The sequence below is a fragment of the Neocloeon triangulifer genome, unplaced genomic scaffold (assembly GCF_031216515.1).
Source record: "Neocloeon triangulifer isolate White Clay Creek 2 clone unplaced genomic scaffold, ASM3121651v1 ptg000022l, whole genome shotgun sequence".
Lineage (NCBI taxonomy): Eukaryota > Metazoa > Arthropoda > Insecta > Ephemeroptera > Baetidae > Neocloeon > Neocloeon triangulifer.
The window spans coordinates 5,203,571-5,223,529 of NW_026775562.1; the positions used below are offsets into that span (position 1 = coordinate 5,203,571).

The following is a 19,959-nucleotide window of genomic DNA, read 5'->3' on the forward strand; positions in this document are numbered from 1 at the left end:
TCATTGAAACTATAGACAAAATTATTAACTGGAAATCCTCAATTGGTAAAAAGTTGGGAAAAAAACTATTCTGGAATGCTGAAAGACGCCAAAAATAAAAAATATAATTTTACTTATTGGCAGGGTATGATTTTTGTTGTTGCTAAATTTTTAATTTTCACAAATATCAACCTTAATATGCAATTTTTTTTTCATATATCAATTTTAAACAAAATAACATGAAAATATTATTCAAATTTGCAGTGGGATAAATTTTTATTTCGTTGTGGGCTCGGAGACTTAATTTTAAAAATAAGATGCATTTAATTTTTGTAAGTAAAAAAATGATTGAGGCCTAAAAATTATTTTCTCCAAAATTTCAATTTCAAAAATTTTATAATTTCTGATCACCTAATATCAAAATCGCCGCGTTTGGGATTAAAACAAATTACAAATTAATGCTCGAAAACGCATTTTGTTTTCATTTAATTGGTCTTTTTTTAACCTAAATAATTATAGAATTTTTGGCAAACTCTCCTAGAATAATCCCATTTTACAAAATTTAATTTTGTTTCAATTTTATTATTGTTATGAACTAATTGTAAAATAAAAACTAAATTGTATACATTTGTCATCCAATTGATTTATTTTTATTGATAGACATAAAAACAAAAATATAACATTTTTCCTCTTTGATTCACTCCAATAGTAGGACACTAGCGCTTCAGTTTGTGCCTCTTCGTAATTCTTCGCGCTTTTCGACACTCAGTTTCCATCGAAATTGGTGAGAATTTTTTTCACCGCCATAAAAACGTTGTACTCCAGAGTCACAACACTGCTTTTTTCTCTCATTACGTAGACCAGCACGTTATTTATATCTTTCTACAATTAAATATACATTTTCCTGTTTTCGGATAAAAACTTTTGCACTTTTTTTTCCCGTTTTCGGCTTAATTTATTTTCTTACTCATTGAGCTTACACATGAAGAGTATTTGTTGTTTACAATCTAATTTGTCACTGATCCCCGTCAACATAATAATTGTTGTGTGCTTCGTTTAAAAATTTCGTTTAGAATTATCTCGTGTAACAATAATAATAATTTGCGGCAGGAAACTTTTATTTGTCCATATTCGATTCGAAATTAATTTCAATCGCTGAAGGCACTCTCATTTGCGACGAGATGCACTGCATGAATTTTGCACTCACATTTAGTTTATTTTTATACGTGTAAATTTTCTACAAGCACTTCTTGGCTCCACACGGATTGATTCTTGAGAAAGATTGTCTCGCACACAGATTTTTCGCGAGTGGATCGTTTCTAAAATTACAATTGTACTTTTTGTCAATACTTTTTCCGTCTGATAATTTCATCCAGCAAAAGGCTCAGGTGACGACATTTAAAGCTGCTGAGTTGCTTGAAAAACAAAATTAACGGAGTTTTGAAAGTTTTCTTAAATTGACTGGAAACTTCCAGCCAATAAAAATCATTTTCAGTCAAAAATTTGTATTTTCTGAAAGTTTCCAGTTCCTTTAAGGGTTTTGTATAAAATTTTTCACAATTAATATGAGATTTGTAATTTGTAATTTGTGCTTTAAATTAATAAATCGGCACAAAAGTATCAGAAATGTAAATTGGATGAAAAATTCAAAGCTGAAAGAAAATTTAAAATATAAAATTGCATAATCATCCATTATTGTTAATTTCTCAATAATTTTCTCTAAAATTTTCAACCAAACAAAATAGAAATTCTTATTTTTAGATGGTTTTATCATAAACAGAAAGTTTAAAATTTGAGATTCGGTGGCAAATTTGCGGAGCCGTGTATCACATTGACAAGGAGTTTTAAATTTTAATTTGTGATTTTTCATTGAGATTCCACTGATCTCTCTCATGACAAATAATAACAATCTTTTGTGCAGAACGAATAAGCAAAGCGCATTATTTTTTTCTGTAATTTGCACACAAGTATAGTGTCTCAATCAACTGTATAAACGATTTGAGTAGGAGGAGGTCACTGCCTGCTTCTGACGTCGGCGGAGTGCTTAGTCCGTTTGTCCTGGGAGGCACAGTCTTGTTGGAGGAGGAGGGCGGCGTGGTCGGGCGCCGACCAGCGGCGCTTCAGGGAGGCGGGGGCGGTCGGCGCCGGCAGCCGCGGCGACAGCGACACGCACGTGTCGCCCACGCTCAGACGCACGCAGGGCAGGTCGAACGAGGTCAAACTCCGCTCTGGCGAGACCGAGCACCACCCCTTGCCGTACACGAAAAACGGGTGCTCCAGCACCACCTCCATCTCCACAATCTGCAAAGAATTCAAAATTAGTCAAAATTTAAAGAAGAAAAATTTCAACTGATTTTTAAAAAATATATATTGTTTAATGTTTTTATTTAAAATATTCAATGAATATTATTGGTTTATTATATTTAATTCATTTCTTTTAAATATCCCTTATTAACAGTATTATTTTTATATTTAAAAACATAAATTATATTTCGATATTTTTTCCAATGCTTTTGTAAATAATTAATTTTTAAAAATACATTTTATATATTTTTTTTTGTTTTTTATAAAGTTTTGATAATAAATTTGTATTCTTTGAGTAATTTGAAACCTGATGTTGCTGGTCTGGTCCGTATCTGAGGACGACGAGGGCCTGCTGGGGTTTGACGACGCTCTCGGCAATGCGCACCACAGTGGAGGGGTCGAGTCTGAGCGCGGGACACTTCTCGGCAGCAAAGACAAAGTCCTCCGTCCGGATGTCCTCGATCCGGACGACCCGCTCGTTGGTCAGTTTGATCAGGGAGCCCCTGGCGAAGTGGCTCTTGGTCTTTTTCGGGGGCTCCTCGGCCCTGCCGGGGGTCAGCAGGCGGTGCTTCATGGAGCCCTCCTTGCCCGAGGGCACTTTGAAGGGTTGCTGCGGGGGTGGGGGCGGCACCGGAGGCGGCGGAGGAGGGGCGCGAGCGGGGACCATTTTGGGCGAGGGGGCCAAGTTGAAGGCCCGAGGGGGCTGCTGCTGGGGCTGCAGACTGAACTGGTGCGGCATGGCCGAGTTGAAGTAGAGGGGAGGGGTGTTGGAGTAGGCGTGGGAGGGGAAGTACTGCAAGGGCAGTTGCCCTGCCTGTTTGTGCATCAGGTTGACGGCCACGTCGTCCTGCTGGAGCGGGTGGTGGTGGTGGTGAAGGTGCGGCCCAGGGTGGGGGTGCGGGTATGCCATCTTGCCCATCATCCTGACGGCGCCGTAACTGGGCATGAAGTTGTTCACCTCCCCTGCCGTGTACCTGAGAATTAAATTAAATTTAGTTTTTTTTTTTAATATCAATCATAAATCTTAAAAAATTGTTCAAAAGATAAATTTTATGCTCAAAATTAAAAACTGGATTAAACATGTTAATTTTTCAAAACTTGGATCTCCAAATCTTAATAAATTAACAGATATTTTCAAGTTTTCATTTAATGAAGAACATTTTCTTGAAAAAAATGTGCAATTCAGCAATTTAACTTGAAATTTTCAAAAAAAAATTAAAAATGTTATTTGAAAAATTTATAAATCAAAGTAGGATTGAATTTCTTCAGTTGCAATTACCTTGCCGCGGGCTTGGGCAGAGGTCTGAGGAACTCTGGGACCTTTGCCTCGTTGGAGGCGGCCGAGTTGGTGAGGTAAGGGTCGTAGGTCATGGCTCTGACTGTCGGCGGCTGCTTCGCGGCGAGAAGGTTCGAGCTTGTCGACAGCATCAGAAATCTGCAGACAAAATGGATAAAAACTTAGTTACAACTTTTAAAAGAAATTCTGAAAGAGCATTATTCAATTTTGGGAAGTTTTAAGTTCAATGAAAGCTCAAATTATTTATTTTCATTTGTGAAAATTTCCAAATTATTTTTAGAAAAATTTTCAGGGATCTCGTAATTTTACCGTTTTATTCTTCAAGATATTACACATTAACTACAGTTTATGTAAAAAATTAATAAAAATTAGTAATTATATCTGCTGGACCAATTATTAATTTAATATTTTTCTCGAAAAGTGGATTTGAACCTTAAATAAATACACTGAATTTTAACGCAAAATTTTCTGACAAAGTAGTCGATATTGTCGAATTTTATTGAAAATAGTTGCGTAAGTTTATTAATATTGTTTTTTTTTTTTAAATAACTATTTTTAATTTTGATTTAATTAAAACAAAGTCAACATCAAAATTTTTCCACATTTTTCTTAGTCGCTTTTCTTTGAAAATTTTGAACCTGGAAAATTTTCTTGATATTTTCAACACAATTTAAACATCTTAATTCGCATTTTAAAAGGGGAAGCACACATTTCCCATCTCGTGGCTCTCCGTGCTTTTTAAAACCTCAACGTGATTTTTGATTCACGTGCGTATAATTATCGGAAAGCATGAATAAATATTTCAAGGGAGCTAATATGCGAGAGCGACTAGTGGCGACGCGTCCGTCCGTCCATTGAGATGCATTTATATCGATCGGCCGCGCTTCATTCATGGTTGTTGCAACCGAATGAGAGAATTCCGCTCGCGCTATTGTCTCGCAACATTTTGGCCACTAACTTGCATTCCCCGGCCGGCTCGTGACATTTAAATTGTGCGCCGCGTCAATAATATTCAGCCACCGGTGCACATTTCTAATGGGCTTGTTTGTCAAGCATTATTCAATGGGAATAAAATTTTCCGACTCGTCAGCAGACTGATAGTGAGAGAGAGAAAAAAAAAACGCATCGGAATTAATTTTATGCAGCCGAGAGGTTGCAAAGTACGATTCGTCAATTTCATGGCGCGATATGGATTGTAATAACTGGAGGCCTCTTGAATTTGCTGAAAGTGACACTTTTGATTTGTAACTTTTCTTGTGTCAGCTGCAAAATATTATGCAAATGGAGGCAGACGATTCAGAAAAACCGTGAAATAAAAAGCATGAATTAAAATTGGTTTAATTTGTGAATTGTTAAAAAAATTGTTATTTGAAAAAATGATTATAAAAATTCCTTTGCAGAGAAGAATCGCTAATTTTGGGCAAAATATAATCTTCAAAGGGTCATTTCAATCTAAAGTTCGACTGGACCGTCAAAATTGTAAACAGTAAGCAGGGTTTTTATAGCTATTTTTGTTTTAAGAGGGCTTGGAAATCACTTGAAAACTTATCCTAAATGAAGAATTCAATAAGATTTTTGTAATTTAATTTAATTAAATTAATATTGGACAAAAACAAATGAAAATTTGTTTAGTCAATCAACAGTGGAAGATAAAAATTAAAAAGGATTCGATTGGATTCGATAATTATTCATAAATATTGATCTCGGAAGTTTTGGCAAAATTCTTGATGCTAGTGGTGGTGCCGTTTTGTCCAACAATTCCTTTCTTTTCAACAATTGAAATGTAACAAATGAAATAATTTTGACAAATAAAAATCAATTATATCAAAAAGACTGACGCGCAGAATAGCCAATTTTTCTTCTTATTTGATATTCAACCAAAATTTCTGTATTTTTTAATTTCAGTAACGTGTTCAAACCCTTTAAAAATTAATTCAGCATTCAGGATTTCTTAAATTATATATTTTCCCACATTGAGCTGCAAATACATAAACAAAAAAGAAAAACTTATGTAATATTTTTTTAGGGTCTTTCAAGTTGAACTTTTTTTATATAATTGGAATTTTTCCCTACAGTATTCAATTAAGATTTTCCAAAATTCTGAACTCGTGGTCATATTTATGTGGAAAAGGTTTTTAAATTATTTAAAAATCGGCATATCCAATGCTTTAGAAAAGAAATAGAATAAATTTTAGATCGGAAATGAAATAAATTGGTTAAAATTCCTATTTAGAAAGAGGCTTTTGCAAAAACAAATCAGCCCAATTAATTTTGATGCTAATTTTTCTGCTACATTTGTAGATATCAAGCAAATTGGAATTTTTGAAATTATTCCTTGTTTTGTATAAGAATTTTCAAAATTAATTATATCTAAAAATTGGCCCTGTAATATTTTTATAATTTAAAATTACCCTAAAATAAAGAAATTGAAAAACATTTTCAACTGAAATCAGCCTAGGGAACTTAATTTTGATACAAAAACGATCACCATTTCCACAATTTTAGTTCTTTTGTACCTGAAAAATCACCTAAATTGGTGCGAATTTCCCCCTAGCCTAGTTAGATGTGCGTGTTGGGAAAAAAACTCACACGTATGTCGGGTGGCGAACAAGCTGCGGCGGACTACGGACGAGCCATTGAGAAATTGGCGAGCGGAAAACGGCGGCGCTTCGGCCTGGGCTGCGCGTCCGGTGCCGACGACGGTGCGGGCGCCGACGACATTTGGTGGCGCCGACCCGTTGGTAGGCAACCTTGAACTTGCGTGTGTGTGAGTCGGCAGCAGCGGCAGGGGTGAAAAGAAGCTGCCTTGAAACAAAGCGCAGGCCCTGGAGTGGTGAGAGTGTGTGTGTGTGTGCGCGTGGAGTGTTGCGGGGATCAATATCGTGTATCAGAGAAGAGAGTGAATGAATCCCCGCTCGCTCCCTCACCACTCGCGTAGCAACCCGGCCAACGCCAACGCAGATGGGCCAACCCCCGACCTACCCCCGCCAACCCTGCCGCCTCCGCTCGGCAGAGAAATTTCGCAGAAAACCCGAGTCCCGTTCGTTCTGCGAAAAGTCCATTTGTTCTTCGGAAAGTTTTTTTTTTCATCCCCGAAGGCATTCAATATGATTTATTCATTAATTCCAATCCTGGTACAACTTTTAAGGGGAATTTTCAACTTTTGCAACAAAATGTGTATGAAAAACTGGTAAAATTTATTAATTTGCAAACTACAATTCATTCTGTTAACGGATTTTAGTAATTTTGAGGAAACTCATCAAACGTTGTTATAATATTTAAATAATAAAAGAACTTTTTGAGATTTCTGCCAAAAGTTTCAAGTTTCGGGACAATTTTGATGCTTTCATGGAATATGATTTTTAATTTTCTTAAATTTTTCGAAAAATAGATGGAAAAAATAAATTTCATTAAAAACGTTGTATTTTCACGAATATGGATTGTTTTTCCTTCTGCTTAAAAATCATGGCATAGAGTTTAGAAAAAAATTAAACTATAATTAATATGGAATGGCTTTTAATTTTTCACTTTTAGGAATAAATGAAAATTGGGACTATTTCAGATAAATCTGAGTTTAAAATTGGTCTTTTTGAACCAAAAAAAGGAATATTTCTCATTTGTCGGCTTTGAATTTCAATCGCATGTCGGGGAAAAAACAAAACTTGAATTCTTATTTCTTTTTTAATTCTTAATTATAATTATTTGTGTTTATTTATCGAATTTGTTACATAAAATTTATATCTAGTAGAAAAACAATTTTAGCGAGGGCAACACTGAAATTTCGCTAGCAGAATTGCAAATTTTTCAAAATTAATGTCAATTTAAAAAAGAATTTCAAAAATTCAAATTCACAAGTTTTGACCTTCAAATTTGCAATTGACAAAATTAATGGAAAGTTCTAGCGATGAACATTTTTTTTTTATCTATGCAGCCTTTAGAAGTGGAAAAATTTCTTTCTCTGGAATATTCTTTAATTATTTTCGTTTTTGTTTTAAATTTTTAATGGCGATGGTAAACGCCCAAAATTTGCTCAAACGGATGAGTTTGTATCATAAATTTTTCAACAACTCACCAACCAACCAACGTGTCACCACGAGAGATAGCGTGCGTATTTTCCACGCACCGGACACGAAAAACTGCTCAACACGCAACTGGTTATACGTTTTGCAACCGATTTTGAAAAAAAAAATAATAATAATAATTCTGCTCAGGTTTCGCAGAAGCTCTTATTTCTGTAAAGCCACGTGTGCTTGTTATTAATTTTTGCTTAAACAAACGTTTTTTTTTTATATTTGCGCTTTAATCTTATACAAAAAAATCGGTAAAGGAAAAATCTTTCATATCTTAAAAATAGTTCATCGTATTTCCTACACAAATTAATTTTCGTAGAGTTAAATTGAATTATGCACATCTGGTAGAATTTTCCTTTAAATAAATTCTGATTTCAATCTATTTTCAAAATATTGAAATCTATAAAAATCTAGAAAATGAATAATTTTTCCTCAGGCACTGTAAATGTTTCTTTCTGGTTTCAGTTTTAATAAAAACTTTCTATTAAATTGATCTTTTGAAGGAAAATTATCATTTTAGATAAAATCCTTGGTTAAATTGAAAAAAAATATTCTGATTTGAATCTAATTTTCAATTTCGTATATTTAATATAATTATGGTGATGTTATACGACTTTATTTATATAATTATTATTACATATTATTGTGCCTTTGATAAGCAAATTTTAAAGTTTTAGTCTTCTCTATTTAACTGATCAGCAAAAGTTTCTAAAATTGGAGCATAAGTTGGTTGATTTTCATTCACTACATATTATGACGTTTAATATTTAAAACTCTCAAAGATTGCTTTTGACTCTTTTGTATTTTAATATCACAGAAAATAACTTTGATCGTCCATCTCATTTTATTTTATCCTGCAATTTTGATTTTATTTTGATGAAGTGTAACGGAAATTGTTCTTTCAAAAATTCATTTCTTTTTACTACGTCTTCTTTAAACTAAAATTTACAAACCATTGCTATTGGAGTTAAAAAATTACCATCAAAATTGATCGGGCCGTTTTTTTTCTAGCTAAAGCCAATCCTTACAACCGGGTCGTTCTTAAGCAGAACAATTAATTTAAAATAACAATCAAATTTGTCTTAAATTGGTTTTTATAAAATATTTAAATTTATTTGGGCCAAACATATCGTGTGTTTTGTGTTGATTTGAGGCGTTGGAATGTGTGTTGCAGTGCGTGGCGGGTGGATTCAACTTTTCCTCCGTCGGTCGGTCCGCGCCGTGGAATGGGACTCGGCGCGGCCACTTTTTTTTGTGCGCGAGATACGCGCCCGGAGCGGCGAAGGAAATTCCTCTCTGCTGCTTCTTTTACAATGTAGTGCGTGAGTGTGTGAAACCATCGAGAAAAGAAGCGACGGACGGATTCACTGGCGCCAAACTGCATGAAAAGGCCCATTGTGCGGTGCGGGTTGTATAAATGAGAAGAAGAGGCTAAATCGCGCAGGTAGAGGCTCCCCCTCGCCTCCCCTCGTCTGCACCAGCAACCCTCAAAAACTACTTTCGACGAGGCCCAAACACGCGTGAAAATTCCTCTCCTTCACGTTTGTGTATTAATTTCCTCCGAGAGCAGCGATTACGACCGTGAATCGACAGATTGTTTCCTCTTCATTGATTAGTTTTGCTGTTAATGAACGAATGGCTGCCTCCAGTTGATTCAGCCCAGAGACTACTTGGGATTTTGTTTTTGTCCGCATTTTTTAGATAAGAAGAAATTAATTGCGCTTGTCAACGCACATCTTATCAGGCACTCTTGCTTGAAAGAAACAAGTTAATTTTCAAAGGTCGATGAATTTATTAATATTATGCAATTGTAAAAATTTTAATATTTGGCTAGCGATTGAAACAAATTTCAACAAATTCATGCACGTATTTTATAAATAACAACAAAAGAATATTTAAATTTCTTGACTTGAGTAGTGTTTTGAGCAATTTCTATTTAATTTGATGAATTTATGTATTTGAGGGCTAAAATTACAAATTCTATTTTTTTAAACATAATTAGAAATTTACAGTCGGTTTTATAGCATTGGTTGTTAATTTGTTCTTTTACAATTTGAAAACTTAGAATGGAATATTAACTCAAAAATTCACCGATAATTTAAATTTTAAGCCTATTATTAAAATTCCATGATTGAAATTGAATTTATTAGGCTTTTTAGACAAGTTTTTACAAATCGGAAAACTTTGGAACAATTAAAATTTACTCTGATTGTTGACATGTGTCGTGATGCGCAAATCTTGCCACATTGTTTGAAAAAATTGATTTTTCAAGAACAATTGTTTAAAAGTTTTTTTCTTCAATTAAACGGTGCTCTAACCTTTTAAGTAAAAAATTACGAACCAAAATTATGTATATTATTGTTATTTATTGAATTGTCGTGCTATTAAAATTTAATCTCTCGCGACGCAATTAATTTATCGGGTTGAACAATTTGCAAAAGTTCTGAAATAAGAGTTCACTTGTATACAATGACAATGACAATTTTAGAATTAGCCAAAGAGAAAATAATGAGGGGCTTTAGCAAAAAAAAGACAGAAAAAACGCTTGATTAATTTTGATGCTAATTTTTTTCTATATTATAAAGCTTTGCTTTTTTGATGCTAGTTCCAAGTAGGATATATAGTAAGAAAAATTAAATATATTTGGAGCACTGAATTTTTAATTTACCATTTTTTTCTTATTGAAATTTTCTAAAGTATTTTTTACCTCTAAATCGGCCCAATTAAAATAAGTAAAAAATTCAGCAAATCACGTTCATATCACCACAATTAAGACGGAGAAAATAAATTCAATAGGTACGTCGACAAAAAAAAAAAAATCAGAATTTCTCTCAGATTATTTTAGTGAAAATCAAATTGCACGGAAAATAAAGAATTGTGTTGTTTCTAAACCAACATTTTTTTTTTGTATGTTCCTTGTAAAAATTGATACTTTAAAGGAGGAAATAAAAAAAAATTATTATCTTGTATTTAAAAAAAAAGGAAACGTGTGATATTCAAATTATAGAAACGAATTTTAATACACATATCGAATGAAAATTTATATCATATAAATTTTCTAGAAACGAGTCTAATTGCTAGAGTGAGTCATGTTAGTTTGCCTGGCGCTGATTAATTTCAAGACTTCTTTTCCTCGTGCGCGCGGAGCCGAAGGAAGAAGAAGACACCAAACTTCTTCTTCTTCTTCATCTTCACTCTTTTTCTTTCTCTCGAGCTCTCCGTTTTAAATATCAATGACGTAAGTGCGCGCCGTCGGTCGGTATTTACACCCAAGTTTAACCCGGAGAATATCAGGGTGAATGGGAGTTAAATCTCGGTATACACGTAGGCGCCGGTGCCAAGCAACGATTCGAAATAACACCGGCGCATTTATATGTGTGAGAGAGGAAAAAGAGGATGTGTAAAAAATAACAAACTCACCGCGCGATGCGAATGTACGGCGGAGGGTGGGTGTTCGGACACTGGAGCCGATCGACCACCGACTCACGGGCGACTGTCCCCAGACATGGCGCGTGACAGGTCAGAGGTCGCGCGGTGCCGCACCTGCCCTTCTTTTCGCACTACTACGGACGGCCTCGTCGCAATATATACTCGCAATAATAGCACCAGTAGCAACAGACGGACGACGGACGGAGCGACGCCAGCGCCGCCCTCAAAAAATTCCGAACCTTCCGCACGGTGCCAACTTGACAGAGACCGCCGAACTCTCAGTTCGGCCCAAAACTCCAGCAATTCTGATCCGATTTTTAAAATTCTTTCGAATTTGGGACTTGGTTTGAGAATTGAAGTCGGTTTTTGAATTTTGAACGGGGTTGGTTCCGGATTTGGCCGCGATCGGTGTTGACTCGGGTGGGTGTCGGGTTGGCTGCACAATTTACTATGGTCCCCCTTCCTTGCGCCGCTTCTGGTATGTTACTCTCTCCTTCTCGTGTCGCTCTTTTACGCTACTTCCCCTTGTGTAGCCGGGCCCGAGTTTTTTTTCTCTCTCTCTTCAACAAGCCCCGGCGTCATTGCTTCTGCCCAAGGCCGTCCATCGTCCCGTATTGTGTGAAGGTCTCTCTCTCTCGTTGCTCCTCAAACTCCTCGCAGTCTCTTCTATTTGGCGTAGTGTTTAATTTCTCTCTCGCGAGGAGTTTATAAAATTAAATGCGTCCGAATAATTTTTATTTTAAAAATTCAGTCCGATGGGGAAAATAAGTTGTGGACAAATAAAATTCCCCCTGGGAGTTTATAGTTTCCCACAAACACCGGCCGCGCACATACAAATTCCAACCACATTCATTCTTGAGAGCGCGCGTAAAAAAAGAAACAGTTTTTTAGTACCTTTTGCTAGAGGTACATAATCTTGTGTCGTGCTCGCGCCGCATAACTTCGGGCTCGACTTTTTATTAAAGGATGGGAGAAAGAAAATCTGAACTACTATTTTTGAATAAAAAATAATAATTGTTTCAACCTTCTTAAAATAAATAGTTTCCAAATTAATTCACTTTTGTTCTAAATTCTTCAAGGAGGGAAAAACCCAAACAACTTGATACTGTTATAAATCAGAGCTCAAGCAATCAAAACTATTAACTAAAATAAATTTGATGAAAAAAAAATGGAATAAATGAAAAAAATACCTTTTTGCATTAACATAAACACGAAAATTGTACAGTTGTATCCGTAAAACTATTTTGATCAATTTTGAGTTTTCAATTTTTAAATTTGCCCTCAGGAATTTTCAGAGCCTATTACAAAAAGATTTGATCAAAAATTTTATTTAGCTTTTTTTCTTATCTCTTAATTGTGACATTTGAAGTAAAATTAAACATTTAAAAAAAAGGGGGGGAAATGCTTTTTTTTTAGAAAATACCTCTGATTTTGTTTTGTTTGTTATTTTTTTCAAACAGCTTTCTTATTTTTCCTCCACTCTCTTTGCGCTTTAATTTTCAATAATTTTCTTGCGAACAAAGCAGAGGCCATATTTTTTTTTATAAAGAAAATTGCTTTGATTTTATTGTAACAACATAATTTTATGTTTGAAAATTGTAACACAAATTAGATATTGAAAGAGAAAACAATTGTTGGGAGAAAAACGGTGATTTTTATTACAAATAGGCAAAAATTATGCTAAAAAGTCCAAGATCAAATGAGTAAAAACCATTCACCGCTGTGAGCCTCGGTTGACATTTTCTTGGGCAGAAATAATTAAATCAATAATAAGTTAAAAACACTCTCTCTGTCAAATTTTACGGGCTAAATTGATCCAATTTATTTATTCACATGCAATCTTATTTCACTTTCAAACAGAAAATATATGGCAGAGTTTCGTGATTTTTCCGGCAAGAAGACTTTTAAACAAATTTACTCATTTTTCTGTTTTTTGCCTATAATAATTTTTATTTTCAAGAGAGCAGGATCGATATCGCAGAAAGTGAGAAAAAATAATAAATTCTGTTTGGGACTTTTTTGTTCCAGGAAAAATGGCTTTGAAATAATTTGCAATTTCCAATTTTGCACAAATTTCACCAAATTTTTCTACAAGTTTATATAAATTTCCTTTTAATGAGGAAATGAAAGCTAATAAAATCAACCTTTGTGCTTATAGCCCTGTTAGGAGTAGATTTTCTTTCTAACATTTTATAGACTCTTTATGGACCTGGAATTTTTGGCGAAGCCCTATAGATTTCTTCGTAGGTGTTCCGATTTTCAATTTGGGGAATTTTATTCTTTCGGTTGTCATGGCAGGCGATCATATTTCGTCGCCGTGGCCACGATCGAGAGACAAAGGCGCAAAGAAAGAAAGAAGGTCCTGGGCGCGCTGTTACCAGGCACGGGTGGGCGGTGGGTCGGTCGTCGGGGCGGCGCGCACAATAAAATCTCTTCACAACCAGCCGCAGGTATTTCCTACTCATCCCACTACGCTCTCGGTTACGACGGCCCCGGCCTTTATACTCACAAAAATGGTACATACGCGCGCGCCACAGAGAGAAAACAAGAAAATCCAGTCGCTCTACTCGACCCGGCCGAGGCAGCGACTTTTTTATACTCGAAAAGATTACATTCGCAGCAACAGCGAAATATTCCAAGAATGAGAACCCATAAAATTGAGTGTGAGCACCGGAGTGGATAACAAAACTGCCTGGATATTGCCGGGTTTGATTTGATATTGCAAAAAAAATATTTATTAAAAATGCACTTCTCAATTTTAAATTCTAACAAATATCTTTAATTTATTCTTCACAAATATCAATCTGAATTTTTTTTAATTATCCTGGTTCTTCTCAAGCCAATTTAATAATTTGCAAATTATACTACAGAGAATCTTCACCGAACCGTCTTCCATAAATTTATATGAGCTTCCATTGAATTTATTTTTGTTTTCAGTCCAATTTAAAAAAAAAAAAAAAATGGCATTACTGAATAATAATTATTTTTTGAAAAAATTTGATCTTCTCAACTCCCACAATGTATTTATATTTTTCTTATTCACGTTCGGTTCTTGGAAAAATGTTATCTATAGAAACTGTTGCTAATGAGAAAACAGAAATCATCATCAAAATTTATCAAACGCTGTTTTTTATAGCAGAAAACACAATTAAATTATATTTTATTCCTTTCCGCCTCTTTTTTATTGTAAGAAGAATGATTTTTCTTCATATTTTTTTTTACTAAGCTATCGGCTATTCAATTTTTTTTTTCATCATATCAAACTTTCACGTCACGCAAAATTATAAAAAAAAGTTAGTGCAAATTTTTTTCAGCTTGAAATGGAATTTTTTTAGTCCATCCTGCACGTGCTGCGTGCCTGAACTATTTTTTTTTTTTTATCACAAAAGGAAGTAACTCGACCCCTCGGCAAAGTGTGTGATTTTCCACTGAGGCGAAAAGAAAGAGGGACACAGGAAATTGCTTTCTTGATTTCTGTTTTTTGTGCGTCAATTCACAATTTTCCTCGTACATACAAAACGCGACGACGTAAAATGCACAATCAACTTGCTGAAAGCCCGCATAATTTATATTTTTCTTTAATTATTTCCTGCATTTTTCAGCAAGTAATGTTTTATAATTATTTCAAACTTGAAACTGAAAGTCTCTTTTGTGACTTAACTAGTTTTTTATGCTGATTTTATTGGATTTTATATTATTCAAATTGTGAAATTAAATTAATAAAAGAAATTTGATTGAAAGATAAAAACGACACCACCAACGGCAATTAATTTTTTTAAACTTAATTCCAAGATAAAAAAAGGCCTCATACATGCTACAGGTTCATTTTTATAATTTATTTCTATTTAACTAAAAAGTCTCTAATTGACTTTTTGCCAGAATTTTAAATGACATAAAAAAATATATAATCAAAATCTTTCATAAAATTAAAAAATATCCATAAAATGCTGACAACAATTGATCTGAGCATCAAATTCAGCTAATTTGATTCGAAAAAATCAATTACAATTTCTAATTTATGTTACTTAATTAAAGATTGAAACGAAGTGTATTTTTTAACTTTTTAGTTCTTCTAGCAAATACGACCACGGTTAGAAAGGGTAGATTTATTTTTTCTGCGCCCTTGTGGTTTTAAAAGAGCTTTGATGAAAATCACACAGAAGAGATCGGCGGTGCGAGATTGTGCGTTTTATTTCGGGCTTTGTGTGTGCACATGGAGTGACGCGGGGGCTCACAATCCATTAGGTCATTCATGACCCCGAGCGAGAGTCTCTCTTCGGATCGAGTTGTAGGGACGGCGGGAAAAATTGATTTTCCGCCGCTCGCACTCCCAAGGCCGTGCGTGGCTATTTTGGGGTGTGTTTTGTGAACCTGCGCCTGCAGCAGCCCCTTTTATACATACACTGACTCTCTCACGTAAAACTCAAACGTGTGTTTGTGCACGCGTCAGACTCGAATATATCCGTCGCGTGACTCTTATATTGGGTGGCGAAATCGTTGCGAAACCCGCCAACGATTATTGTTTTTATTTCCCCGATTAAAACCAAATTAATCCGTCTGCCAGACGACTTAACTCAAAAGGCCATTAATACAAGCCCAGATTTGTGTATTATTTTCATTGAACCAGAAGTTAGAAGGAAGCCAAAAAGTGTTAAATACAAATTGAATGTAAATTAATTGCTGTTATATATTGTACAATTAATTTTTGGAAATATTTGGGTAAAATTTAAACATTATCATATTAAAGTCAATAAAGAATAATATAAAAATTGATATTTTAATTTAAACTTATTTCGATCTTTGCCGGACATAAATTAATAGAAAAAATATTGTGAATTAAAATTGGCATTCTTGAAACAGAGTTATGATTTATACTGGAATTTAAAGCGTCCTTTTTTAAATAAATTATAAAATATCATATGAACTTTCTCATTTTCATTATTTTATGCAATTCATCTATAAATTTCAAGCATAAAATAGATACATGAAGACAGAAAAACTTATAGAATAGTAAATTAATTGAAAATAAATGGGTTCAAAATCTTGATTTTTTTTGTATTCGACAGATAAAAAAACAAATTAAAATATAATAATATTAATGTTTAATTTTATTCTTGTTCTAACAAAAGCAACTTTTCATTACCAAGGACATGTTGCTTAATAAAAATGTTTACTTTTTTATTCATTTTAAGCTGCATTTTGTGATAAAATCACCACCAAGGTCTGCTTTCTTGTTAGTTTTGTTTCTACCTCAACATTTTCAAATTTAATTAATTGTAAAGCATATTTTTATACACGGCGGTGTTTATATGTTTGTTTGTAATTACAAATTAATTTATTCTCGTATTTATCCTCGAAAAGGCAGCGCGCACGCATATGCATATACGCGGGGCGCACAAAGGAGTAAAAAAACACAACAAATTGCACCGGAAGCGGCCGCGTAGGCGCGGCAACGTTATAACAATGGGGCCTGTGGCGCAATGCGAGCGCATCAGACAAAAAGGTGAATCACTCTCTCGGTGGCATTTGAATATCAAATTTATATATGTATAAATAAATGAGGAGCGCGAGAGGAAGTGGTGCTGCCGAGTAATTATCATCGCTTAACTCTTTTCTGTTAGTCACCGCGGCTGCAGACTTGCGAGAATTATTTTTCATTTTCCTCAAAGGATGCGCACCAAAGCCACACGAAAACACGTGCAAGAAACGAGGACAAACAAGGAAACGGGCTGAATTTTTTATTTAAAGTTTAAAACTTTCTTTATTGTGCCATTAATAAATAAAAAATAATGTGAAATTTGTCACTTTTCTTCATATCATATTTTTGCTTTTTATGAGACATATGCGTTGTTTTATTTTCTTATTTTTGTTCTTTTTTTTATCGTTACGAGTCAAAATATACATTTTCCGAGTAAAAATGAGGATGCGTAATTTGCCGCAGCAAACCAAGCATGACTCCATAACACTCGCTCGTAGGCTGCCCACGCGCCCAGTCAATGCCACAAACACTCACTCCGAGCCGCACCGTGTGTACTCTGCCGTGGCGTGTGGGTGTCTCAGTATTGAGCGGAATGTGCTTGAAATAATAATTCCAAAATTTTCGGCGAATTAATTTTTGTATCTAATTAAAACGCTAAATAGTGGTCAGGAATTTTAATAAGTCGGCTGTGCTGAGAATTCTCAAAATTTACAAAGTTAGGCAACCTGCTTGACTCGAGTGTCTTCCCGGTTGCATACCTACCAAAATGGCCCTGCCCGAAATTCCAATCCTTTTCTATCCACGCTTTGGCTTTTATCTCTCTTGCTGATGAGATTCACGAGTTAACTGTTGCCGAGTTGCGAAATAGGAGAGTGTGTGTGCAACTCGTGTAGTTATTAATTATCATAATTCTGAGCGGCACTGCCTACACGCTCATGTGTTGCAATTGCGTTTTTCTCAGCTCGTTGCAAGACAAACTTCATTTAGTTTTTTTTTTTAACAAATTTATAGTTTTATTTCAACAGACCGCCGCGGCGTGGAAATGTGGCCGCGGCGGGGCTCCTCCATTCCATTATTAAACAAGAGAAAACAAAATAAGCGTCTCACTCAACCAAAATTACGACAACATTCGCCTACGCACTCATACACTAGATAAAAAAGGCATCCATTCATCAAAAGTACTCAATTTGTCTTTCTTTTTTGTTCCGAAACACCACACTCGGATTTCGATAAATAATTTTTTGTTTCCACCGCCGTTTTACATGAGCTGAGGGTTTTTTGTGCCAGGGTTTTCTTGATGTTTCGTTCGAGTTGGTCTCTTCGGTTGGCACGACGGTGTGGAGGAGACGAGAGAATGAAAATATTCAGTCGTCGCTACGCTTTGCTTTTCTCTGGCGTGGGCTCTGCTTAGGCGAGCGCTGCTGATCTGTTAAATAAAAATGTTGTTTGTAATAAAATTGCATTTTCCAATTAATTCGTAAAAAGACAAATTTCATTGGTTAACTTATTTTGTTTTTTGTAAGATTCTGACACTAAATAATTTCTTTTTTTAATCAATAATTTTTGAAAAAGAGACTGACTGTTGAGGTTCTTGAGAGCGTCCTTGGGCAGCCATTCGTAGTTGACGTCGTTGGGGTTGTCGTTGGTGCCAGTCTCGAGCTGCGGCTTGCGCGAAATGTGGCCGCGCTTCTTGCCGACAGAGACGAGCACCTGCTGTCCGCCGACCAGCAGCAGCACCACGCATGCTGCCAGGAACACGTACATGAAGAACACCTCTCCGTCCAGACCCTCGTCCAACTCGACCACCTGCACCGTTTCGTTATACACGGCCTCCCTAAAGAAGCCACCGGACTGTAACAAAATAAGAATAGAAATAAGTTATCAATTTTCAAAAAGAAGAAAATAAAATAATTTATTAAATGAGCAAAAATTTATTCAAATCATCTGCAAATGAGGATTTTAATTCTTAAAACCACAGAGATTGCATAGATAAATGGACAATCACTTAAAAAAGAGAATAATGGTTATATTATTTTCAAAATGGCCAAAATAAATATATTTTCTAGAAAAAAGTACCTGCATTTTAAAAGTGAAAAAAAAATTATATTGGTTTGAACTGTTGAAAAAAATTGAGCCTGAAAAATGTATAAGACGAACCCATTTTTTATACTTTTAAAGAGAGTGAAGAATCTATGATAAAATTAATATAGATAATTGAATATTCATTATTGTTTTTAATTTGGCTGGTTTAAAAATAAAATCTTATAGAGAAGAATTGAATATTTTTCATAATTGTCTCTTAAACCCCAAAACTCTTGAAGTAAATTTAAAGTTCTTTGCAAATGATTGAAAAATAATTTAGTAGAAAATCTTTGATTTCTTCAAAGTTAAAATAAATACTAACGGCATCTCTGTAGTTGAGATTGATGCTCAGACCAAAGGGCCTGCCAGCGAAAGCCTCGGAGGGAATAAACGAGTAGGCCAGCGTGGCCTCGTGTCCAGGTTTGACCAGTCGACTGTAGGCTAAGGTCGAGAAGTTCTGAATGTAAAAGGTGAAGTCCATTGGGTATCGGAAGGACGCGTCCAGAGTCTCCAGGACAAACTCCTGCTTGCCCTTGTTGCTGAAGCCGACGAGGAACTCGACCAGCTTTCCGCCGGCCAGTTCTGTGAAGCGATTTAAAAATAAATACTTGTCTTCAAAATCGGTCAAATTTATTTATTTCAAACCCAGGTTAGATGAGCCGACCGGAGAGGTGAAAAGAATGGTTGTTTCTGCGTCGGGAGAGGCACCAGGCCCTGTCGGCTCTGCCGCCTCCTCGTCACCGGTCACGGAGGTCTCGACCTCCAGGTCCTCACCTTCGACGTCCACACCTTCATCGTCGATATCGTCCTCCGCCCTTACAAGAACTGCCAAAGGGAAAATTCATCAGGAAAAATTGTGCCAAAAAACAGCTGTTCCGAATTAAAGGGCCAAATTTGTGACTGAAAACCGGACCAAATGAAAAATTGCGCCACTGATAAGAATTCTTCAACTCTTAATTTTGAATAAAAAGAGAAAATCTTATGCATATTTTCGAATTTTAGGCCACGTAAAAGGAAAAGATTCGACGGTTGAGTAGGCGAAGAATTTTTCGAATCTCACCATTGTTGGAGGCTAACAAGAGAATCGCGGGCAGAACGAGCACGCCGAGCCAGAGGTGCAGCTTCATTTCGGCAGAGGAAGGCGCGGGATTCGGCAAAACAGTCGGCGGTCGGCCAGATGTCGATCGATTTGCGATTCGCACCGATTTTAACGCATCTACTTGGTCGACCGGCTATTTGTGATGTGTATTGGAATTTGATTCTCAAGTCGGCCACCGGAGCCGCGGCGGCGCTGCCGGCCGTGACGTGTCAGGCCAACG

At 35.5% G+C, this 19,959-nt stretch overlaps 2 protein-coding genes across 3 annotated transcripts; both read right to left on the bottom strand.

The window, feature by feature from the left end:
• Window positions 1–978: 978 nt before the first annotated feature.
• Window positions 979–11,299, bottom strand: LOC132204486 (amyloid beta A4 precursor protein-binding family B member 1-interacting protein). 2 transcript variants are annotated; one of them, XM_059633012.1, is made up of 5 exons: window positions 11,071–11,299; window positions 6,170–6,385; window positions 3,563–3,718; window positions 2,591–3,257; window positions 979–2,280 (listed from the first exon to the last, which is right to left on the bottom strand). In XM_059633012.1, exons 3-5 carry the CDS (start codon window positions 3,709–3,711, stop codon window positions 1,993–1,995), a joined length of 1,104 nt encoding a protein of 367 aa, XP_059488995.1. In that variant the 5' UTR covers window positions 3,712–3,718; window positions 6,170–6,385; window positions 11,071–11,299; the 3' UTR covers window positions 979–1,992. The 2 variants fall into 2 exon arrangements, with proteins under 2 accessions (XP_059488995.1, XP_059488994.1); XM_059633011.1 differs by lacking the exon at window positions 6,170–6,385 and having other exon boundaries at window positions 11,071–11,297.
• Window positions 11,300–17,553: 6,254 nt separating this feature from the next.
• LOC132204252 (translocon-associated protein subunit alpha) lies at window positions 17,554–19,915 on the bottom strand. The gene is made up of 5 exons (XM_059632641.1): window positions 19,701–19,915; window positions 19,286–19,465; window positions 18,963–19,222; window positions 18,139–18,409; window positions 17,554–17,984 (listed from the first exon to the last, which is right to left on the bottom strand). The coding sequence occupies exons 1-5, from the start codon at window positions 19,765–19,767 to the stop codon at window positions 17,923–17,925; spliced, it is 840 nt and encodes a 279-aa protein (XP_059488624.1). The 5' UTR covers window positions 19,768–19,915; the 3' UTR covers window positions 17,554–17,922.
• Window positions 19,916–19,959: the final 44 nt, after the last annotated feature.

Excerpts from the sequence above, each read along its gene's own strand:
- LOC132204252 (XM_059632641.1), bottom strand. The coding sequence starts at position 19,767 with ATGAAGCTGCACCTCTGGCTCGGCGTGCTCGTTCTGCCCGCGATTCTC. Across the intron at positions 19,223-19,285 it reads GGTCGGCTCATCTAACCTGG|AACTGGCCGGCGGAAAGCTG; the intron begins GTTTGAAATAAA and ends ATCGCTTCACAG. Across the intron at positions 17,985-18,138 it reads CGCTCTCAAGAACCTCAACA|ATCAGCAGCGCTCGCCTAAG; the intron begins GTCAGTCTCTTT and ends TTTATTTAACAG.
- LOC132204486 (XM_059633012.1), bottom strand. The coding sequence starts at position 3,711 with ATGCTGTCGACAAGCTCGAACCTTCTCGCCGCGAAGCAGCCGCCGACA. Across the intron at positions 3,258-3,562 it reads CTGCCCAAGCCCGCGGCAAG|GTACACGGCAGGGGAGGTGA; the intron begins GTAATTGCAACT and ends TTTAATTCTCAG. Across the intron at positions 2,281-2,590 it reads GACCAGACCAGCAACATCAG|ATTGTGGAGATGGAGGTGGT; the intron begins GTTTCAAATTAC and ends AATTCTTTGCAG.